The sequence below is a fragment of the Bos grunniens genome, chromosome 28 (genome assembly GCF_055505025.1).
Source record: "Bos grunniens cultivar Pamir isolate PY7600 chromosome 28, Bosgru_T2T1.0, whole genome shotgun sequence".
Taxonomy (NCBI): Eukaryota; Metazoa; Chordata; class Mammalia; order Artiodactyla; family Bovidae; genus Bos; species Bos grunniens.
Genome location: NC_141192.1, coordinates 15,310,217 through 15,333,855, shown reverse-complemented (window position 1 = coordinate 15,333,855; position 23,639 = coordinate 15,310,217). Strand labels below are relative to the sequence as shown.

Genomic DNA, 23,639 nt, shown 5'->3' with positions numbered 1-23,639 from the left:
GCGGGCTGCAGTCCACAGGGGTCATAGAAGAGTCAGACATGACTTAAGAGACTAAACAATGAGAACAAATGTCTTCTACAATATTTGGGACATATTTATAATAAAAAATTATTTGTTGTTTATCTGAAATTCAGATTTAACTGGTGTCCTATATTTTATCTGGCAACCCTACTTCTAAGCAACTTGTTCATGGGGGAGACGATATAAAAGCACAGCCATTGAATATTTTCAAAATATTATGCCTGATATAAGGCTTTACTCCTGCTGGTCTCTTGGCTGGACAGACTGGCCTCTCATAAAGAGGGAGGCTGCCCCCCACCTCCTCTATAGCACGGGCTGTTCCCAGTTCCTCAGAGGAGCCCATTGTGTGTGTGCTGTATGGAGAAGGCAGGGGAGACCATAAAGCAACCAACTTTGGCTTCCTGCCCTCCCTCAGTCCCCTGCCCATCACACCAGGCAGGCTTCCCTGGGAAGTGGGTAGCCCCATCCTGCTGGCAAAGCTGTTGCTTATCTAGAACTTTTACGAGCGCATTTTTATTGAGTTGTAATTTGAAGAAAAAAAAAACTCCAAGACATTCCAGATTTTTCTCATAAGCCTGCTTCAGGCATCTGTGTGTGTGTGTGTGTGTGTGTGTGTGTGACTGTGGGAAGCATTTAACTTTTCTCTCTTCTTCCCTAAGTTAAGGACCAGAATAAAGATGAACTGGGGGTCTGGAGAGCCTGTAAAACTCTTTTCATTAAGCAAAAATTCTAGTGTTTGGATAATGAGGGCTTTAGCTAAGAGGGCTGCATTTATCATTACAGTCTAATATCCTAATGTAAGTTTACAACAATATCTAAGAAACTTATATGTAATAGAATGCAGAGTCTCTTATATGTGTAAAACTCCTTGGCAAAAGTGTATAAATCATATAAGTTACTTAAAAGAATGAGAAAGTAAATCCAGATGATGGCCTCTTAGAAATGGGCTGGTGGTGACCACCTCACTGGGCCCCATCACTGTTCTGAGAAGCTAATGGAAAAAAAACTGCATCTCTCTTGGGGCCTGTGTGACCAGGCCTCCCTTCCCCAGCCAGGAAGGATGGAGATCCAGATATTCCTTCCCAAGGCTCCTGCCTTTCTCAGCAGGAAGGAAAGAAACACCAGCTTTTGTGGAGGACTTACTGTGTGCCAGGCACTGGGCTGCTCCCCTGTTTCCATCATCACAAGAGCCCTGTGCAGTGTGGCATCTGTCCTGCTTTTGCCCTTGAGGAATGTGAGGTTCAGAGCAGCTGACTGTCAGTCCAGGCTCACATAGCTGGTTAAAGGATGGAGTCTGAATGGAAACCCGTGTCCAAGGCTCCTGTTCTTCCTGCCGCCCCATTCCCACCCCGGGCCACTCAGCTCAGCAGTGGCAGTGTCTGTTATAATCTCCTTGTCTGGAGATGTATTGCTGCTTCTTGGGAGGCACAAAGCCAGACGGAGAGTGAGAGGGGTAAGGCTAGCTCCTCCTGTGCAGTGGCTGTTTCTGCGACAGACCTGCCTCCACTGACCCATTGTCCTGCCCAACTCATTTTTTTCAGGGGATACCAAGGATCTGATGAAAATTCAGGAAGGAAATAGTTGAGGTTCTTTCAGGGACCCAAGGATAAACTCACTCTCCAGTGACCTCAGGGGTTCATTGTAAGAACACACTGGAAAACAAGGAATCTCCTGGAAAATGGGAGTATCTCCCAGAATACACCATAACTCCAGTGACCAGGTTTACGTGGGATCTCATCAACTGTCAGCTGCTCTTCATCAATGGCAGCCTCTTACATCAGACCAGTCCACAGGCCTCTGACTACCTGAGGGTCAGGAGAATAACAGTTAAGACCAGCTTGGCTGCAAGTAACAGAGCCTTGAAAAACAGGGGCTTAACCAAGACAAACATTTCTTTCTCTCTCATGTAAAGGGGGTGTGGAGGCAGTGGAGTCCAGGACTAGGAGGGATCCAGGCCAATCCCATTCTCACCCTTAAGTGGAACACACATTGCCCTTCAGGGAGACTTATCAGAAGTTCCACACAGTAATTCGCTACATCTTATTGAATAGAACATAGTCACTTGGCCAAAGTTACCTACTAGGGAGGGTTAAAAACATTCTACTTTGGCTGGGTGCCAAAGTAGAGCTTACTTGGTGGCTCAGATGGTAGTGTCTGTCTGCAATGCAGGAGACCCGGGTTTGATCCCTGGGTTGGGAAGATCTCCTGGAGAGGGAAATAGCAACCAACTCCAGAATTCTTGCCTGGAGAATCCCACAGACGGAGGAGCCTGGTGGGCTACATACAGTCCATGGGGTGGCAAAGAGTCGGACATGACTGAGCGACTTCACTTTCACTTCGGTGGGTACATTGCCACCCAGCTAACAATTGAGGTTCTTCACCAAAATAAAAGGGGAGGATGGACATGGGGAACGAATTGAAGGCTGTGCCCAGGTGCCCATCCTGGTGCAACCGTCTACGGCTAGGACAGCAGAGCCGTAGAGTCATATGGTACAGAGTGTGTGACACCAGGAGTCCCTCGGAACGAGGCACTGATGTGAGGGGATCTTTCATGGGCTGTACAGAGTGCTGTCTGTGTGAGATGGTCTATGAGGGGCCATGAGAGCCCCTCCACCTCACCCCAAGTTTCCCCTTTGTAGTCCTGCCTGCAAGTTCAACAGTCAAGTGAAGACGTGCCTCGCTAGCACCCTTGTGATCCTGGGGAAATTAACCTGCCCTCAGTTCTTTATACACACATGTGTATTTTCTCATGTCTGCTTAACGTGCAACCCTCTGCCGTAGTTGCTTCCAGAATCAGGAGGCTCTAGCAGTCAACAGCACTAAGCTAGAGCCCTGGGAGGCTTGAAAACTAGTCTGATGGAGTCCTAGTTATGGGTCCCAGGAACCCCAGTGTGGCTCTAGAGGGTGTAGGAGACAGAGTCATACCTGCACAGGGCTGTAAAAGGGTAAGTGTTTCGAGGGATGGGCTGATGGAAGGCTCTGAAGTAGGGGCTGGGATGCAGGAAATCTCAGAGGAGGGGAGATTCTAGCAACTCCCCAGGAGAGAGGGCCAGGTTAACCAGACATCAGCGAGCTCAAGGAACATGGATAAAGAGATTAGTGCAGAAACCTGGGGGCATAACCTGAGAAGAACTGAGTGATCTGGGGAAAGGGACAACACTGGTAGCCCATTCCTCCTGCCTGCCAGGGACGGGGGAGCAGGGCAGCTAGCGGTAGGGTGGGGTATTTCCCTTTGAGTTTTCCTCAAACCAGGTTTCCCTGAGGCCCCAGGACTACAGAGTTCATACTGTAGCTGCCCTGGGGAGGAAGTGGAGGAAGCAGGTGTCAAGGCCAGGCTGTGAACCAGAAGCCAGCAGACCCACAGGGGCCTCCTGGGGGCCAGGAAGTCAGCAGGAGTGCGTTTGCCTGGAAGTTAGGTAGCTGTAGCTTAGAACAGAGCTTGAGAGAGGAGGGGGATGTTCCATTCCTGGCAGCCTCCCCACCTTGTCCACCCCAAAGCCTTTACCACCAGCATTCCCCCGGGCCTCTAACCATCCTCTGCTCTCCAGTGGGGCTCTTGGCAGAGAGAAGCCAGGGCTTCACTGTCATCTGTCCTCCCTGTACTGTGACGCTGCCTTCATGCACCCAGCACCTGGGTGGATTGATGTGACTGCTCTGTCCTTTTTCCATTCACCCGTTCCTCCGGAGGCTGATTTAGCGCTTAACAGCTGGGATTTCTGGTCAGACTGGCTCTGCTGCTGTTGACCTGTTGACATGTAACAAACTACCCCAAGCGTTTGTGGCTTGAGAGCATTTTGTTTTATCTCATGATTTTGCGGGTCCTTAATTCAGGCAGGGTCAAGTGGACTGTTCTTCTGTTCCACGTGGCACTGACACCTATTCCAAATGGTATCCAGTTGGCAAGTGTGCTGATCTGAAGGGTCCAAGAGGAGGTCACTGTAAGGTCTGGGGTCTCGGCTGGAAGGCTGGACTCAGCAGAGCCGGTCAACCAGTTCCCCTATACATGGCTGCTCCAGCCTCATGGCCTTGGGGGAGTCAGACGTCTTGTGGGGTAGCTTGGGGCTCCCAAAGAGAGTGTTCCTAGAGCTCCGGGCAGAAGTTTGTGAGGCACCTTACGACCCAGCCTTAGAAGTCCCAGAACATACCACTTCTGCCCCAAATTCCATTGGCAAGCAAGTCACTAAAGACCAACGCAGAACGAAGGCTCAGAAAGTGTTTAAGAAAATAGCTCGCTGACTGAGTTTGTAGTATGATTCTACCACTGCTAGCTAAGTGACCTTGAGAAAGTTTGCTTAAACTCTCTTTGAACCTCAGTTTTCACATCTGTAATATGGGAATATTAAAAATAGTATCTACTGCTATGGCTTATGAGAATTAACTGATTATATATATCTCACAGGGGGCTTCCCTGGTGGTTCAGATGTTAAAGCGTCTGCCTGCAATGCAGGAGACCCGGGTTCGATTCCTGGGTTGGGAAGGTCCCCTGGAGAAGGAAATGGCAATCCACTCCAGCACCCTTGCCTAGAAAATCCCATGGACGGAGGAGCCTGATAGGCTACAGTCCATGGGGTCACAAAGAGTCGGACACGACTGAGCGACTTCACCGTATCTCGTATCAGTGCCTGCTCTGGGAACGCCTACTCATGATCACCAGTATCTGCAGTTTCCTTTTGTTCTTGGGCACCCTGCTAGACCACGTTTCCCAGCCGCTTCTGCACCCAGGTGTGACATGACTGGGTTCTGGCCCTGGGAACTAGAGGGGAAGTGACCTACATCCTCCCTTCTTGCTGCCGCTTCCACCCATCAACTTGTGTTCTGAGAGATAAACTTTGTTGGTCAGAGCCACAAGCCTGCTTAATGCTCAGGTTAAGCTGCTCAAAGTTAGCTGCTATCTGTCTTAACCTCTCTGCATTGATGTTCTTGTCTGTAAAATGGGGTGATAATTGGACTTACCTCATAGGGTTGTGAGGATTAAATGAAATGTATAGTTGACCTTTGAACAAGGGGGTTAGGGCCACAGACCCTCCCACAGAGTTGAAAATTCATGTATATAACTTATTACAGTTGGCTCTCCTAATACACAGTTCCTCTGTTTCCATGGTTCCTCCAGATCTGTATCACTGATTTACATTGGTGGATTCAACCCACCATATATCGTGTGGTACTAAAGTATTTACTATTGGAAACAACCTGTCTATAAATGGACTTAAGCAGTTCAAACCTGTGTTCCTCAAGAGTCCGTTGTATAGTTTGACTGACTGGCCTAGCTTCCCTTTGATCATAGTTATTTCATCTAAACCCTATAAACTGGTCATGATTACCTTTTTTCTTGATGCAAGATTAGCCATAATCAAGCCTCTTGAAGGTTTTCAAAAGATAACATGAATTTGCAGTATTTTAGGCCTAAAACAAACAATGGGCTTCCCTAATAGTCCAGTTGGTAACGAATCTGCCTGCAGTGCAGGATACCCCGGTTTGACTCCTGGGTTGGGAAGATCTGCTGGAGAAGGGATAGGCTATCCACTCGAGTGTTTTGGCCTTTCCTTATGGCTCAGCTGGTAAAGAATCCGCCTGCAATGTGTTCGATTCCTGGGTTGGGAAGATCCCCTAGAGAAGGGAAAGGCTACCCACTCCAGTATTCTGGCCTAAAGAATTCCATGGACTGAGTGACTTTCACTTTTTTCAAAGCAAATAATAACAGCATCATTTAAATTCAGAATATTTCCTAAAACCCATTTGCTGGTGGGTTTTAAATATAGAGAATCGGTTGTTTCTCATTTTAAAAGTTTAGTCAATTTATATTTTTTAACTAGGAAATAGTTTAAAAATACCAAAAAAAGGAAAACCAGATATCTGTACTCCCACAACTCAATATTGTCAAATTTTAACATTTTGCCATATTTAATTTCTGCTTTTTCCCTAAAGAAATAAAACATGATGATGAAACTGAAAAAAAAAGATAGGTAATGTATCTAATATACTCAGCATAGTACCTGGCATACACAAAGCATTCAGTACTTGTCAACAAATTGTAAAAACTTTTTATTTCTTAGCTACCCTTCAAGCAGCTTCCTCTAATGTTAACTTCTTATATAACCACAGTCCAAGTTCATGGTCTTAACAACACCTCACTTCTTTCACGAGCCTGCTCCATAGAACAGGAGGAGCAGATGCTTTATCACAGACTTTCTGGGCCAAGTGTGGCAGCAGGAAGGCTTCCTGGTGGAGGTGCCAATCTGGAGCTCAACCTCTGTTTCCTCGGGTGCTCTGGGGCATGTTTTTCTTTCCCTGCCTTCTTCACCCCATATGTCCAGAATCTGAGTCCAACCCTTAGAGCCCCAAGAAGGTAACCTGCTGAAACAAACGCCCCAGGCCCAGGCTACGGCTCTGTTCCAGATTCAAGGTACTCCACCCAGGCAGCAAGGGCCAGCTGCCCACAGTTATAGACCCGGATGTTGATTTAGAGACTAGTTTCTGGAGCCACTATTTTGGATCCTGCTGACCATGCATGAGCAGGAAATAGCAACAAGGGCTGAGCTGTCAGGCAGAGCAAGGGGATCCAAGGGAATTGGGGGTGGGCAGGCTGGGCTATGGGGCAAGGATTAGCTTTGTCTGCTCTGGAGAATTATAGGCCTCACTAACCCAAGGGAAAAGCCGAGAGGTTCTCCATCCTGCCTGGTTGGGCGCAGACTTCTGCTGGGACATGTGTTTACCTTTTGGAAGAGGCCCAGAGAGCACCTGAGGCAGCCAGCTGGGACTAGGAACCACTGCTGTGGGGAGGAGAACGGGAGCTGCTGGGCAGCACCTGTCCTTCGCAGCTAGAACCCAGAGATCCTGGATCTGGCAGGCAACATCCAGCCTCATTTTAGCTTCTCTGAGCCTAAGTTTGTTCATCTGTAAAATGGGGATATTAAGTCTCTATGACCCAGAGAGGGCGGTACATGTTTGTACGGTTCATAAATTGCAGGAGTGAGTGGGTCCTAAAACACATCCTGTGCTCAGCTCCCTGAGTTGAGCACCATGACTTGGAAATAGGTCTACTGGTTTAGTCAGAGGTGACTCTTTTTTTTGATTTGCAACAAAGGAAAAGGACTTGCCCTCTGGAAATAGAGCAGATGGCAGCGAAGGATACAGACTCCTTAAGCCCCCAGGAGAGGGTCGGGCTGTCCCCAGAAAGCCTTGGCAGGAGAGCAAAGAGAGACGTCATAGGTGGCCCAAGGAGACAAGATGAGCTGGGAAGAGGGTGTCAGGGTGACCAAATGGTGAGATGTCGTGGCAGGTGGTGCTGGGAGGAGAGGAGGTCCCCTATGGAGGCAGGCCCAGTCCTGGGGCCAGGTGGGGAGCCACTCCCCCTGGTGGCCCCCGTAGAGAGGGCACAGTAACACAGAACCCTCCCTGAAGGTAGGGTTACAGCCAGAGAGGGTGGGAGTCTTGGGGTCCTTGAGCCCAGAGAAAGCCTGCTGAGAGGCTGCCAGCTGGAAAAGAATGACAGAGCCCTGGGCACTTACAATTCAGATGATGGGTGATACACAAGGGGTAGATGGACATTTTGGTAGCTTGAGGGAGAACACTTCACTGAGGTTTGCAGGGTCCAGGGGGCTCCCCAGAAGTGACATCTAAACTGAGACATCTCAAAGAGACCCCAGTGAAAACGTGTGAGGATGTGCTTTCAGGCGGTGTAACCTGAAGCATGTATAAAGCACCAAGAGGTAAGAGAGTGGAACATTTCTGGAAAGTGCAGGTGGATTTAGCATTTCTTAATTACACAGCATGTATGGGAACAGAATTAGAGAAATGTCTGGAGACGTGAGAAGTTCTCAGAAAATGAAGAATCTTTATACTTTGTCAAGTTGTCTGTCTTTGAGGGGCTGTAAGTGTTAGAGTGATCTGATCAGATTTTCATTTTAGTAAGATGTCCGGGGCCTGCGTGGGGATTGGGAGGGGCAAGGCTAGAGGCAGAGAGACCGTCGGGCTGAGCAGGAAGCCAGGTGAGAGGTGAGGTGGCTTGAATTTGGGTAGTCGGCAAAGATGAAGCTAAATGAGCAGATCCGAGCTCGCTTGAGGAGATAGAGTTGGTAGGCCAACTGGAAGAAAGGCAGGAGTCCAGGGTGACACCCACCATTGGCTTGGGCGATAATGTCCATCAGAACCCTTCACTAAAGTGGGAACTAGGAAGAGGAATGGGTCCAGGTGGCAGGTGATGAAAAGTTCAGTTTGAAATTCAAGTGCAGTATTCAAATGAAGGTGGCCAGTAGTATACTGAGGTTTTTGAGCTCAGAAAAGAAAACTGGGCCACCACAGGGGTCTGAGAGTCATCCACCTAGAGATGTGAACTGAGGCTGTGGGAGCAAGAGGACCTCCCCCTCCCCCAAGGAGTGAAAACACAGAGGGAGAGAAGATGCAGAGGCCAGAACTCTCAAAGAGACCTTGCCATTCAGCAGGGGTCAGCTGGAGGAGGCAAGAGCTCCATAGGAACCGGCAGAGAGGTCAAAGGAAAGCCAGCCCATCTAGTCCTCATAAACACCTCACGTACAGTGAGGAATTGGGGGCTTTTTGCACTGTTTTATTTTATTAGGGCACAAGAAGAAACTCAAAGCCAGTGTTGCGCTATCATAACCATCCTTCACCAAGAATTTTGGCGTGTCTCCTACCCTCTTGTTTAATGCCTCTGTTAGGCTTCTGTGATTTCAGTCAGTGCTTTTGAAAGCAGACTGAAGATGAAAAGCCTGACTGGATTCAGGAGATACCTGCATGTGTGTGCACAGCACGTTTTGACAGTCGGTTTTGATACAGGGCAGGCATGTGAAGGATGGTGATGCCTCAAACTTTGGTCTTTATTCAGACAGTGGACTCAGACTCTGTCTCTAGACTGCCATCATAGGTTGTCTAGCCTTCTGGAACCTCCTGACCATCCTAGGAGTGAGCCACTGCCCCACAAACCACCAGAAGATGAACCTTCACCAGCAGATGAACTCACCAGAAGATGAAGTCTTTATTATGATGAACCTTTTATTATAGAGACAGACTGAACTCTCTTTTGCATAAAGAATCTTTGGATTGGGTCAGGGAAAATCCACCTGCTAAAGGTCATCACCAGCTCTCCCTGCCTCTGCCTCAGCTAAGCCCCCACTTGCTATTTACATCTCAAGGTCACCGGAAACAAGGCCCCCAGGTGCAGGCTGGTTAGGTGGGCCGTGCCGGCCAGAGGGTCAGGATTCCAGGCTGCCCACCAGGTCAGAGCCGCCCCGTCTCCCGCCCCAGTCGGTTGTCCAGGACCTGGAGCTGCCGGAGGAAGCCCGAGTTGGGGCAGATATCGCGGTGGGCCTGCACTGTCTGGATGGCCTCCACCAGCGTCATGTTCTCGCAGATCATGAGGAAGGCCAGGACAACTGTGGCAGAGCGGCTCACCCCCATGGCACAGTGTACCAGCACGCGGCCTGTGGGGAGACCCAGCTGGGCATCAGGCACCCATCCCCGAGGGAGTAGGAGATGCTTCTGCCCAGCTGTCACAGCATCCCTTACTACTCAGGCCCGAAAAGAAAGGGACTCGCTCGAGGTCATATAGCATGTTAGTGGCAGGGCTAAGGGTAGCAGCTGGAATCCCCTTCTCCTGCTCCAGGGTGCTTCCTTTGCCACAGGCATCGTTTGCAACTCTAGCATGGTGAGGGTCAGTACTCCTGGAGTCCCCTGGGTTTGCATCAGATTTCGCGGGTGTCCACCCACCTCCCTGTCCTCCATCCTTCCCTCTCCCCTGCCCCTGCAGCTCCACACCAAGGCCTCAGCATAGAGGAACCCACTCCAGAGCCCTTGCTAGGTCTTGGACCTTCTGCCAACACCTGGCCTCTTACTGAGGGATATGGTTACCCTGATGACCACACTGGACCTTAGTTATATCTATGATTGTTAGTCTCAAGGGTGAGGTTCCCCCCAAAGGGACTGCTCACTAAATGCTAGTAGTGAGCCCCCTGGGGTGGGAGGGTTGCTAAAGGATCCCACCATCCACGTATTGGAAAAGTAGATAACCCCAGATCCCGCCTGCACCCCTCTCCATTCCCATTCTTTCCCCAGCAGCTGACCTTGGGGAACACTGAGGGCGCTTCGGATGTATCGAGCAACAGGCAGAAAGTAGACACTGAGGTCAAAGAAGGGGTTGTCATCAGCCTCGATGCCATAGTACTCCAAGGGCATTCCGCGGTAGAACTTGGCACCTGTGTCCACCTGAAACTTGCCTGCGGCAACATTCACAACATGTGTGATGCCCAGCTGGGTCAACTTGTTCTTGTCCCGGGCTGCGTACCTGGAGGGACACAGGAGGAGGTGGGGTAGAGCTCACTGAGTCTGCCCCGGCTGTGCTGGAATTCACCCCTTGGCCTCCTCTGCTGACCTCTTCCAAGGGTAGAACCTGGAATCAGTGAACTGGTCTGATTCAGAAATGAAGGGGCTCCATTTCACTCAGGCCAACTTTTCTGGAGGGCAGTTCAGCCACATGCATTAGAAGCCTCAAAAACGCGCACTTGCCCCAGCCTCCTAGGAACTTAAAGAATTCCAAATGTGCTCACAGACAAATGTAAACTGTATCTAGTGACATTTAAGATAGAGAAAAAGTGGGGGGCAGGGAGAATCACTAAATAGCCTGTAAGAGGAGACTGACTATTGATACAGCTGAATGAAATACCGCACACCCACTAAAATGTGGCAGATAGATGCAGGGGAGGAAGAAAAGGTGTTGGTACTATCCTGAGAACCTATGAAAAGAACAGGATAACAAAATAGAATGTCGCTTAAAAGTGCATTTAAAGTATGTTGTGTGGTTCCATTTAAAAAGTTTCCTATATAAAGCAGATTACAAAATGAGATTATAAAATGATACCATTTTTGTAAAAAAAAGAACTGTGAAAAAGCATTTATGTATGTATGTGTGTATGCATTTTTTTTTTAAGTCAAGGATTTTATAACTGGTTATCTGTGCATGTAGGGGAGATACATATTTGTCATATTGTTAATAAGATATTGATCTATATTTTCTAAATATTAAAGAAAACTTATAACATCCACATATATTCATCCATATGTTCTAGATTTTAAGACAACTTTTAGGGAAAATGACTCATATTGCACACTGTGTCTATATATATATCCTAGAGAAACATGTGTGGTTCCCAGGGTACATGTACTAGAATGCTTTTAGAATTTCTGTTTATAATAGCCCCAAAGTGGAAACAATTCAAACAGAATGGATAAACTGTGGTATTTACATGCAAATGAATAATATATAGCAATGAACTGTATGCTACACATACTGCTGGCATCTCCCAATTTTGAGCAGATGACGCCAGGTACAAAATACCCAACATGCCTCGATTCCTATCACTTTAAAAGCTGGGCAAAACTAACACAAGTGGTGAAACTGTAAAGAAAAGCAAGGAAATAACTATTTCAGTACTCAGTGGTTATCTACAGGGGAAAAGGTTATGCCGAGAAGGGTTCAGTGGAGGCTTCCGGGGCACAAGTAATGTCTTATTTCTTGACCTGGGGTCTGAAACTGAGGCTTTGTGCACTTTCTTGGATATGTTCTAGTTCCCCAAAGTAGTAACAGTGTAAAAGGAAATAAATATGTGAAAAGAGATGGTCGGAGGCAAAGAGGGTGCCAACTCTGCTCCTCACAGGCTCCGGGCAAGGGTCCCCTTCTGCTCCCCCCAGCCCCCACCGTGGCTCGTACTTACGCGTCTCCCAGGAAGAGGTTGGGCCAGACTTCATTGATGTGGTTCAACATGGCAGCCCGACGGACCCACAGTAAGCGCTGCAGCGAGGCCAGCGTGGGTGGCTGGTAGGGGGACACCCGGACTGACCCATGGATCTTGGGCCTCCGGAGGTCCTGCTTCTGCAGCGAGTCCATCCTAGAACAGAGTGGACACTGCAGTGGCAAGGGGCAGGCTCCCCACAGGTGGGTCCAGCTGACATGGAGGCCCAGGCATGTGCATTGCCCAGGTGCCACTGGGATGCTTCAGAAGGGCCTCAGTTATCTCAGATGAGGTTATTAACCAGCTCGACTGGGGCTGAGGCCTAGACCCTTTCCACAGGAAATCAGGAGCCAACCCCTTGTCACCACTGTGGAGCCAGGAAGCCCTCTCCCCTACTCTCTCCAGAGGCCCCTGGTGTTGGAAACTTTGTTCAAGGGCCCCTCAAAGCTCCCTGTCGGAGAAGGCAATGGCACCCCACTCCAGTACTCTTGCCTGGAGAATCCCAGGGACGGGGGAGCCTGGTGGGCTGCCGTCTATGGGGTTGCACAGAGTCAGACACAACTGAAGTGACTTAGCAGCAATCCAGTGCAGACCCCACCCCTTATGTCTCTGGTTACTTGGGAGTTTGTAAGGATGAGAACTCCAGATGGCTGTGGCCCACAGAAGGCACTTAGACCCCGACAACCGGGCAGCTCATCTCAAGCCCCGTTTTTCTGCTGCTTACAGGGCTGGTCCTCAGGCTCCCATCCCTTCCCACCTTCAGGTGCTTGAAGGTCAGAGCCCAGCTCTGGAGTTAAGGAGCCTGGGCTATGAACTGACCCTTGTTGGCACTTCCCTGCTGAATGCGCTGATGCCTTTTGGGCGCTGGGGCCTCATTCATGGAAAGTCCCTATTTTACATAGGAGGAAGCTGAAGGTCAGAGAGAATAATTGGTTAAGTGATGCTCAAAGTTGTATGGTCACTAAGGAACAAGGCTAGGGTTTCAGTCCCATTCTTATGCCTTCAGGTCCATCCCCCAGCCTTCGCATTACCCACTTTGAGGACTCCAGAGTGGTTGCTAACCCATCTTTCTCTACAGGGGAGCCTGCTGTAGCTGTTCCATGTCTGCCTATAGGCCCTGGGATTTTCCTCCTTACCCCTGTGACTCAGGCCAGTGCTGCAGGTCAGGCCTCACCGCGGTGGGGTGGCTCGTATCAGGAGTCAGCTGGCTGAGGGAATCCGAGACCCTGCAGAGCTGGGATGTCAGTGGCACCAGAACCTGGGCCTGGTGCTGGGCTGGGAAGGAGTGCCTCTCTTGGCTAACTGGCCCTGGCCCCTTCAACCAGTAACTAGGGAAGGTACAAACTGGGAAGAACTTCTTTGTTCTGTGGTTGGCGGTGCCAGGACCAGGAAGAGAAATGGGCACCCAGGAGGCCACTGGCTTGGCCAGGCTCACCCAGCGGGCAGTGGGAGGGCAGGGCGGAAGCGAAGACCCGGCTTTCCCTTTCATCCCACTGTGACCTCTCAGGGCAGGCAGAGTGGCCTGCCACCTACCTACGGCATGGTCTGGGGCCAGGAGTGGGGGAGTGGGTGCAGGGACAGGACCCAGCACGTGAGCAGAACGAGGCAGGGGCAGGTTCCGCCTGGAACACAAATGCTGTGAAGCGGCTAGAATTCCAGGTCCTCCCCTTGGAACCGGTGGGGGTGGGGCCTGAGAGCAGACGCAGGCCCCTGCGGACTGAAGTGCAGTCCTTCCACACCTCCGGACCCCTCTCTGCTTGGTGTCTCTTTGGGGTTAAAGGCTCTTGGCCCTGGGAGATGGGAGGCTACGTGAAGTGGTAGGAAACGAACTTTAGAAAGCGTGCAGAGAGCCTAACCACAGCTCATTCTGAGGTCAAGAGCAAGTCTTAGCTCCTGTCTGGGACATGATTTCTCTTTCTTATCTTAAAGATACTGGCCTTGCCTGCTTTAAGAAGTATCTGGAAGGTCTGATCTGAGAATGAGAGAGGAGTGGCTGGGTTTGCAGAAACTACAGGGAAGAGCGAAGTGTATATTGTTGGCTATATTGTTGGCGTGCGGAGAGGTCGACAGCCACATGGGTCTGGAGCTACCAGCTGGGGCAGCAGGAGTCCCAGGTGGGGTGAGATGGGGCTTTGGGAAGCCTTGCGGGCGCAGCTGCAGGCCTCTGAGCTTGGTGTGGGGTAAGGCCGCCACCCAGTGTCCAGTGGGTGTCTTGCAGCTCAGCTGTGCCTGGGACCGGCAAACTCCTGCTGAGACAGAACTTGTCCCTGATCCTCCTGGAGGCTCCTGGGAGATGGAGGAGCCAGCAGAGGGGTTGGGGATGAGAGCTGCTAGGCCACAGCCCAGCCTCAGCCTCCTCAGGGTCTAGGCCCAGGTCTGGAGAAGGGGGCCTTTTCCTTGAACATAGGAGTACTCGTTGTTAGGCCTCACCTTGGACCTCACACCCAATGCTCATGGATATACCCGCTACGTGTCTGCTCTATCCTGCGAGGGCCCAGCCCCCACCCAGCGACTCATCCGTAGAGCTCTGGGCACACCCACAGAAGGGAAGTTGGTGGCTGCAGCAGGCCCTGGTTTCTGCCATCCCCAGATCTAGACTGAGAGTCCTGCCTGACCCCTCCTCCTGCATCTTCTTGGCCACAGCTGGGTGAAACCTGGGCCCGATGTCCAGACAAGATCGGGTGCGTCCAGGGTGACGTGGCTGTAGACGTGGGCCCCACGTCCAGCAAGGATAGGCTCTGCACCCCGCTCCCTCCGATGCCCCTTCTGCCTCCTTCCTGAGTCTCCCCCTAAGCTGAGCAGCTGCCCCTGTGGGCGGTGCTCTTTCCGCTCTTGAGTTGCTGCTGTTTACAAGTTCAGACACCTGTTTTCTGCCTTTGTGCCCCTCCTCCCCTCTATGTTGCTGTCGCCGGTGCCTCTGTCTCCACCCCCTCACAGGAGCTCATGCTTCCACACAGCCCCCCAGCACACCACCTGACATGCCACAGCCTCAGACCAAGGCTCAGGCCTCTGCAGGGCAGGGGAGCAGCTGTCTGCCATCCACCCCCTCCCGGTCTTCCCTCCTGCTCATTCTCTCCTCCCCCTCCAGGCAGACCACATGGGACTGTAGCCACAGGAGAAGTGGGGCCAGAGAGCTCAGGGCAGGACAAGTGAAAAGTCTGGCGAAGGAAGCCTTGGGGAGGGTGGCAGGCAGGCGGCCAGTGGGGAGCTGCCTGTGACCCTGCGCCCTGCGTGCTGGCCTTGGAGGAGGGCAGACCTGGGCCAAGTTCTCAGGTCTGGAGCTGGGATCTGAGTGGCCTTCTCAGCCAGTTTTCTCAGTGGAGCTGCTGTGAGAATGCCATGAGACAAGGAAGTGTTAAGGGCACCTCCCCCAGTGTCCACCTCCTGGTAGATGCCGAATAAATGGTGCATCTTACTCTTATTATCATCACTCTTACCCTTTGAAGCCTCAGTCATATCCCATGGGACAGTGAGGCTTGGTCTCTCTTTGTGTTCCTTAATTTGTCTTTCTCTATCCAGTAATGGTTATTGTATTTACCACTAACTAAGGATACGCTTTGTATCAGACAGAGCTAAAGGCTTAAATTTTTCTCACTGAATTCTCACAGCACCCTTATGAGGCAGATAACATTTACTATCCCCATTTTTACAGATGAGGAAACTAAGGCTCAGAAAGATTAAGCTCTATGCCCAAGGTCACACAGCCAGTAAGCACAGGAGCCAGGATTCAAGCCCAGGTTGATCTGATTACTAGGCTTCATCTGTGCCTCTATCTCCGACCCAATCTCTCCGCTAATCCAGTGCAGCTGCCTCTCCCACCCCCGACATGCACAGGCACAGGTGTCCTGGCCCTCTTTACCCAGCATGCTCTGCAGCCCCCAGAGTAGGGGCACTTACCCACCTGTGGGGGTATTTGGCCCAGGCTGTGGTCTTCTCTGACGGGCACTTTTTGCTCCCAGCTTTCAGACGCCTGTCTCTGCACACTTGATGCTGTTTCTATTTTTTGATTGGAGTTTAATTATAAAGCATGATGTGCTGCTCCCCTCCTCTGGCCTCCCCCTGCCACTCCCCACTCCCCCACGGGTCTCCTGGCACGGTCATTGCCAAGCCCAGCCAGGCACCTGGCCCCGCTGGGAGCAGAGGCAGTCTAGCAAGGGGGTCTGCCTGTGGCGTGTGTGGATGTGGTCATGGATTGTGGGGCAGGAGTTAGGGAGATGGAATAAGCCTATTGGGAAGGTTCTTTGGTCTTCATGGGGAGCACGTGGAGTATGGGCAGCAAGTTAAAGCGAGAAGGCGTCTCCAAGGGGGAGAGCGGGGAAGAGAACAGCCAAATCATGTCCCAGCTGGCAGCGCTGACACCAGAACCCAGGCCCAGGGGCCCCTCGCTGGGAGCCAAAGGTTATAGGACTGGCCCCAGACTAAGATCCAGATCAGGCTGAGGGAAATATGGGCAGAAAGACAGACAAAGATCTAAGTGGCACTCAGAGCAGGTCTTTGGAACAGGCCCGGCCTACAGTCAGAAACCGTGCGTCTGGAAACCAGCCTGTTCTCTGTGAACCCCTTCCCTCCCCCAGAAGACACTCCTGGAGCAGACCTCACCATCCCTTTAAAGTCCCTTCCAAGGCTGACAGCTCAGTTAGACACCTTGGATTTGGGTCTGTTAAGAAATCTCACTCTTCAGAGACCCTCCTCATATACCCATGCTTCAGTACTCTTCTCCACTCACACCCCCAGATGACCGCCACACAGATGATTACCTGCAGCCACGCCTCCTCTGGGTCTCTGAAGCCCGAGCTCCAGCAAGCTGGGCTCAGCCCTTACTGTGGCTCCCTGAGCCCTGGCGGGGGCTGATGGAGGCAGCTGTGGCCACAGGCTATCAGGAGCACTTAGAACCGCCCCTCCACTCCCATGTCCCCCCACTCCTAGGGGAACTTAAAGCCCCTGGGAGAGGAGTCCTCAGGGCCTGGCTGAGAGGGCAGCCCCTTCCCACCTGTGAGAACTGGAGGCCATGGCTGAGAGGGAGTGCAGGCAGCAGGAGGAAGTGGATGGAGTTGCAGGCTCTAGGGCGGGCCCCGCACTGGGCTCTTACCATCTTCTGGGTATCCACGTGGGCCACAACCTCCAGCAGCACCAGCAGGGCCAGGGCAAAGTGGCAGAGCCCCATAGCAGGGAGTAAGGCCCAGCTCTGGAGGAGAAATGAACTCCATGTTACAGGCAGGTAAACCGAGGCTCAGGTTGGCCGGGACTCACCAGGGCAAGGACAAGAGCTGCCAGCTAAACCTGCTTCTGCCTTGAGCCCCTGTGTAAGATCAAGTGGGTTATGGGTGCCAAAAGAGATGAAGAGGCAAGTTTGAGGCCCAAGGCTCTTGAAGAGAGATGACCTGTCCCCAAAGCCCCCTCACTGCTGAGTCTTCAGCCCTAGGACTACTGTGTACAGTCACACAGGTTGCTCACTGCACAACTCTTGGGGACCCCAGCTTCACAGACTATTTTGTGGATGTAGCCCCAGGAATTGTGCAAGGCTATAGCCCAAGTGACTCCCCCAAAGCCAGCTGCCTGAAAAGAAGAATGCAGAGGTCTGAGGTCAGAGGATTTAAGGCCCCAGGCTGAGGAAGTGGGGTGACTGCGCATGATCAGAGATGTGCTGTTGTCCCAGTTCCCAAAACCTGCCTAAAATGAGCAAGATGGGAAGATGCTCTTCCCATCCCCCTCTCGGCTGCCACACCTGCAGAACCCACACAACAGTTTCCCACCCAGCTTTGCCTTAGGCCTAATCCCAACCCCAGCTATAACCCCTATTTTCTTTCCTGGCATTCACCCTCGAACTAACCGAGACCTCCTTCCTGCCCCAATTCCCAACCCCAAGATGCTCATCCTCCTAACAGCACATGGGAAAGGGTTGATATTGCTCACGTGCTCCCCATGCATAGGCTGGTTATGCATTCGGAGACAAAAGCAGCTCTTATCGGTGGTGGGCAGGGGGGAGATTCGTTCATGTCCCAGGGAGGCTCTGGCAGGAGGAGAAAGCTGCTACTCTGCTAACTCCCAGAAGAGCCCAGGACAGTGTCCCACTTCCAGCTGGCAGCCCTTCTGAGCCACTGGGTGGTGGGGCACAGCCAAAGTCAGGGTTGAGGAGAGATGAAGGAAGGAACAGTATGGGTAGCAGGAGCTGGAGTTGGGATAGGGGAAGTGGAGAGCATTTCTGGAGGCTTAACCTTCCCTCAGATGGCCCTCAGTGGGGATGGAATATAAGGAAGATGAGCTGTTGGAGCCAGACAGGGACAGCCCCAACATGGGCATGGTGGGAGAAGAAGGGCAGTGGGCATTCTGCAGCTGCCTCACAATCTGGGGGCCCCACAGCCTCTCCATCCCCAGGAAGAGACACCCCTGCCTCCTCTCAGTTGAGCAGGAAGAAAACACAGAGCTGATGCCAAAGAAATTACAGCAGCACCTTGGCAACCATCTGTGGGCTGGGAGCCTGAGATGCACCATTGCTGCTGCGTAGGGAGAGCCAAGCTCCTTCTACTGGGCAGCTGGGGAGACTGGGGCCTCTAGCAGGAGGGAGGTGGCTTGGGCAGAGGACATACAGAGATACAGGGGATCTGTCCCTTTTCTGCAGCCTAAGGCCTGAGGGCTTTTGCTCCAGATGCACTGAACATGCAACAGGAGGAGGCAGAAGGTAAATGGATAGACTTCAGGAAGGCTTTATGTCCTATGGGGTCCCCAGAATCAGAGAGGGAGGGAGGTTAGGGAGGGTCCTTCTGCAGATCTGAGATCACACTGGGTGGGGTATGAAGGTAGAGAGCTGGGTGCTGAGTCCAAGGCAAAGAACTGAAGGCCGTGACGACAGGAGAACTTTGTATCAAGCAGGGCTTGTGTGAGGAGGTTGTGGCCAGCGGCAGGAGCACGTTCTCTTTCTCCATTGTGGGAATGGATGCGCGGGGCTGACATGATTAACTAAACCTGGAGCAACAGCTGCAGCCACACGTTTCACCAAGGACTGGGATCCAGACCTGAGGGGAGGGCGTGCAGGGGTGTGGGAAGGGCCAGACAGCCCTCAGGTACAGGACCAGCTGTGCTCCTATCTTGGTGGGGTTCAGGTGAACCCCACAGGCTTTTGGCCAAGGAGGTAGGGCAGGTCAGCACCAGGACCAGTTTGGAAGGCCTCACCTCTTCCATTTTATGCTTCCCACCCCTTTCTTTCCCAGCCTTTCCATCTTCTCTGGCTCTGGAGAATCTGTGGGTGGGCTGGGAGTAGGGGGAGGGACTGGCGATCAAGCTGCCTGAGCCAGGCCTAGGATGGGAATGGGCCAAGCCCCTTTCAACCCTCTCTTCCAGCCCCACTCAACCCTGAAACACAACCTCTGAACTGCTCTCATTCACGTCCTCTGCCAGGCCTCACCCAAGCCCTTATTCTAGTTGCACCCTTGCCCTCTGCCCAGCCCTCACCTGACCTTTCACTTGTCACTGCACCCAGCCTTGGCCCCTCACGCCCTGCCCAACCCTCACCTGGCCCCTCAGCTCCGGCCTGCACCCCGCAGCTGCTGGTCCAGCCGGCAGAGCTGGTGAAGGAAACCTCTGTTGGGGAAGACCCATCGGCGCTCCCTCACGGTGATCACCGCCTGGCGCAGGGAGAGCTGCTGGCGCAGCATGAGGTAGGCCAGGACCAGTGTGGCGGAGCGGCTCACCCCGACCACGCAGTGCACCAGGACCTTGGCTGAGGAAGACATCCTGCTGAAAGACCCTTTCCCACCAGCCAGCCCACCCAGTGGCTGAGGTGGGGACCCAAGTTCCTTCCCTTGCTCTGCTTTGGGTGTATTCTGTGACCCTCTGCAAATCACTCAACATGTCTGGGCCTCCATTTCCCAATCCGTCAAGTGGGTATATCAGCACCTCTTATGCCTACCCTTGGGATGGGGTACACACACCCCAACACGGCTTCTAGGACTCTCTGTGGGCTGGCCCTGCTGACCTTGCAGCTCACTGCAGGCTGTCTCACCCCAGCTCTCAGCTCTGGAAACACTGGGTAACTTGCAGTCCCTTGAAGCTGTCGCGGTCCCTGGCCTCCAGCCTTCCCACATGCTCTTTCAACTACTTGTAAAAGTCTTTCCCTTCTCTCAGTCTGACTAACATCTACTACTCATTTGTCAGGATTCCACTGAGATACGGCTTCCTGACTACTCATGGTATCACTTGGATCACAAAGCAGCTCATCCTTTTTGCATGGGGCCCAATGAATACTGTTGTAGAGGGAATTCCCCCCAACTTCCTGATCCTCTGAATCCAGGACCCTGTCCTGTGCTCCCATCGCTCTTCACTTTTACTCACTCACCTGAGTAGTGCTCAGATGTAATACTTAACATTTTGAATGTCTTTCCACCAGGGACCCTGCTTTGCTTAAGGCAAGTATCTAGTGTCCCCTTATCTAGCTCCATGCCTGTCACAGAGAAGATAATAAATAGTTGATGAATGAATGGGTGAAGAAAAATGAAGGTCAGGATGCTTTGGATTGAAAAGTGCTATGAGCCACAGTCTTGTCTTTCCCATGACTCAGATGAGAAACCGAGGTATAGAGAGGAACACTGGCTCATCCAGGGTCGCGTAGCAAGGGGCACAGCTCTCACCCAGGATGAACACGAGGCAGCTTCCCCAGGCTCCTTTGTTGCAACCCAGGTATTAGAAGACTTTTTTTTTCCATTTGAAAGTACTTTGGGGCAGAAACCAGACATCTAGATACCAGATGGCAATCTCCCAAGGCTGAGAGATGCAGAGAAAGAACTGTTTTATTGTTTGGGAGACCTGGCTTCCAGCCCCAGGGCTGCTCCTAACTCGGGGTATGACCTTGTACTTCAAAAGGCCTTCAAAAGGCCTCCCTTTCCCTGTCTGTGGAGCAATGCTACTGGATAAAGTGCTGGGACACTGAGCAGAGGATTTTAAAAACATGATGACTTTTTACAAACTAGGGATGGGAGGGCACTGATGTTAAAGGGGAAACTGGACATCCCCCCATGACTGAGCTGGGTAGAGCATGGGTTCAGATGCCAGGTCCTACCCCCAGGCGTGCTAAGGGCACGGTGGATGAAGTCAGCTGCAGAGGAGAAGTAGACACTGATGTCGAACTCAGGAAGGTCGTGGGCTGGCACCCCCAGGTAGCTCACACTGCTGCCATAGAAGTCAGGGCTGCCCTGACAGTAGAGGCCCCCGTGGGCGGCATTCAGCACGTGGGTAATGCCCAGCTTCCATAGCTCAAAGCGGTTATTTGCTGTGGCCCTAGGGAGGGGAGGAAGGGAAGCCATAAGGTCTGGGAAGGAGGCGTTGTCTGGTCCCCTGCTTCAGAGCGATGAATCCATTAGGGTCCAGAAGGAGCCAGAGGAACTTGTGGGGTTCACGGCTCACAGCCTCACCCAGGAGCTTTCTAGTAGGGGAGCTGGTAGTACAGGGATGTAGCTTTAGCCTCTCTTTGCTTCCTGAGGCAATCCACCCCTGCCATGGCCAAGACAGGAAGGAAAGGATTGCTTCAGCCCTAGGACCCAGCTGCACCTCCATTCTTGCCCCATGCCCGGCCCTGCACATCCGGCTCTTCCTGGCCACTACCTCATACCTGCTTCTAATCTGCAAATATTTAAAGGTGACACCTTCCTTGATTCACGTCCAGTCAGCCTTCCTCACCCAGTCTGTGGCCAGAGGAGGAAGGCTGGAACCGGAAAGGGGAGCTCTCTGCCCACCCCATCTCTCACCCCAAATCACCACGATTCCCGGTCCTTTGCCCCACCCCATCCCCAAGACCCACCAGTTCTTCCTGATGTGCCAGAAGACTCTGGGAACCTTTGGGAGCTCCCTTCTTTCAGGCAGGCAAAAGTCCCTGCTCCCCCTGGTGGCTGCACCTGATCACTGCACTGTTCCTAGCACGAAGGGGTCCTGGAGAAAGTCGCTGGCTTGGGAAACTCAGAGCAGAACCAGTTGCCCTTTCTCTCACCCCAACACCCCATCTCTGGTAAAGATCCCAAGAACTGTCTCTCCTTGTCCTCACCCCCACGTCCCTTCAGCCAACTACCACTCACGCATCTCCTATGTAAAGGTTGGGCCAAACTTCATCCACGTGGCTGGAAGAAACCTTCCCTGCCCTCAGGAGCTCCTCCAGTTCCAGGACGCTGGGGCAAGGCGTGGCTTCGGCATCTCCCCTCAGCTGTGGGAGCGAGGCTTCCGCCATGGGCCAGCCCACCCACCCCTCTGTCTCTGTGGTCACTCCTCTCTGCCTCTCCAGTGTCATTCCTCCTTCCTAGAGACTGGCAGGGACAGGTGAGACAGCAGCAAGTGACTCAGCAAATTACAGGGGCCTCCAGAGAAAACAGGACGTTTTCCTCCCCAAGTCACCTCCTAGCCTAAAACTGCCTGACAATAGAGAATCAGATATGTCTCTGCAAGTCACTTTACCTCTCAGCCTCAGTTTCTTCATCTCTCAAGTAAGAATTATAAGGATTAGCTGAAACAAAAGATACTCTGAGTCCAACACATAGTAGATGTTAATAGATTTAGAGTCCTGTATAAGGCTATTTGGTTCTGAGGACTGCATTAAGGTAGAGATCCAGGTGCAGGAGGTGGTTGGCTCCAAGGATGCATGATGGGAAAAGTTCTTCAGGTCTGGGTGGGTCACATACTAAGTGGAAACTGTATGACTGTTGGATGAGCTTCTGGATTATGGGACTCAGGGGAAGTTTCCTGAGGTACAGAGTCTGAGAAATGTGGAGAGGAGGCCTGGAGGACCTCATCTAAAGGGTGCCCACAGGGTTTGTGGGGGAAAGTTTGAACAATAGTTCTGTTATGAAGATGGCTGATTTCTCAAAAGAGAAGGCTAAAATGTGTGCCAGAGAGGCAGAAGGGAGAGTTGAATGTTTCCCTCGACCTTCTGAAGACCCAAAGAAAGGGCTGTCATCAAAAATATTTTTGGGTGGGAGGGAGATTCCTCTGCCTATAAGGGCTTTTGTCCTCACAGCAAAAACAGAGAAAGGTCTGTATTTGTCCTTATGCCAGAGGTCCTTGTAGGCTGAAGTGAGATGTCTTGCCCACTCTCAGATGCCTTCATGAAGGCTTTGTGGTGGAGCTGTAGTGGGGAGGCTCCCAGTTGCACCTGGCTTTGAGTCTGGTTTGAGGGTAAAGGCCATACCAGGGCATTCCATGGAAGCAGGCTGCACTCATGTCCACCCCAAAATCTATCCCCACTCCCATCAGAGCCACTGAAACCTGCCTTGCACCGCCCGAGGAAGCAAGGTGAAGAGGGGGCTGGAGCCCAGGTCGAAGGCGGTTTTACACTTGGTTTATGCCACTGCTAAGCCTGAGGTGGGGGCTTCCTTCAGGGTGGGGCAGTACAGTAAAGCGAGAAGAGCATAGGTTCTTAAGTTAGACTTCAGTAGGAATACTGGCTTCGGCACATATTAACTGCCTAACCTGAGGCAAAGTTGCTTGGCCCTTCTCTGTTGTGATACCCTGCAGAGGTGGAACAAGGATTAAGTGATATATTTATATGGCATTTGGCATAGGGACAGTCAGAGAGTAAAGGGGCAATAAACGGTAATAATGATGACTGGAGGTTGGCTCTTGGAGAGGAGCTGGCTCCCTGCCAAGGAATTGGGGAAAAGCCCCTCTTGCCCCCAATTTACTAATCCCATAGGCCCCGCCCCGCCTGTAGTAGCGCCTCATCTCTCATCTCGTTAGCTTTGGACCAAATGCATCTCTCTCGAGTTTCCTTGCAGCCGTTTCAGATCGCAATCCTCCCCTCACGCCCATCTTGAACCCCGAGCCTCTTCCGGTTTTGGCTCCACCCCCTAGGGCTCCGCCTCCCGTCGATTTTCCCCGCCTCGCGAAGCATTTCCGGTTCGG

At 52.0% G+C, this 23,639-nt stretch overlaps 2 protein-coding genes across 30 annotated transcripts in view; one reads left to right on the top strand and one right to left on the bottom strand.

The window, feature by feature from the left end:
- SAMD8 (sterile alpha motif domain containing 8) overlaps positions 1-23,639 on the top strand; it is a 123,327-nt gene that overhangs the window by 42,195 nt on the left and 57,493 nt on the right. The gene's annotated exons all lie outside the window — the stretch shown is intronic.
- Positions 9,013-23,639, bottom strand: LOC147342882 (dual specificity protein phosphatase 13B). 25 transcript variants are annotated; one of them, XM_086381926.1, is made up of 9 exons: positions 21,824-23,639; positions 20,815-21,032; positions 19,272-19,324; positions 16,753-16,947; positions 15,664-15,758; positions 12,899-12,988; positions 11,745-11,918; positions 10,098-10,318; positions 9,013-9,458 (listed from the first exon to the last, which is right to left on the bottom strand). In XM_086381926.1, the coding sequence occupies exons 1-9, from the start codon at positions 22,030-22,032 to the stop codon at positions 9,256-9,258; spliced, it is 1,458 nt and encodes a 485-aa protein (XP_086238052.1). In that variant the 5' UTR covers positions 22,033-23,639; the 3' UTR covers positions 9,013-9,255. The 25 variants fall into 25 exon arrangements, with proteins under 25 accessions (XP_086238052.1, XP_086238030.1, XP_086238035.1 ...); XM_086381904.1 differs by having other exon boundaries at positions 19,272-19,479; positions 21,824-22,016; XM_086381909.1 differs by having other exon boundaries at positions 16,852-16,947; positions 19,272-19,479; positions 21,824-22,016.

Excerpts from the sequence above, each read along its gene's own strand:
- LOC147342882 (XM_086381926.1), bottom strand. The coding sequence starts at position 22,032 with ATGACACTGGAGAGGCAGAGAGGAGTGACCACAGAGACAGAGGGGTGG. Across the intron at positions 11,919-12,898 it reads CACTGGCCTGAGTCACAGGG|GATGGACTCGCTGCAGAAGC; the intron begins GTAAGGAGGAAA and ends ACTCTGTTCTAG. Across the intron at positions 9,459-10,097 it reads CGCCCTCAGTGTTCCCCAAG|GCCGCGTGCTGGTACACTGT; the intron begins GTCAGCTGCTGG and ends GTCTCCCCACAG.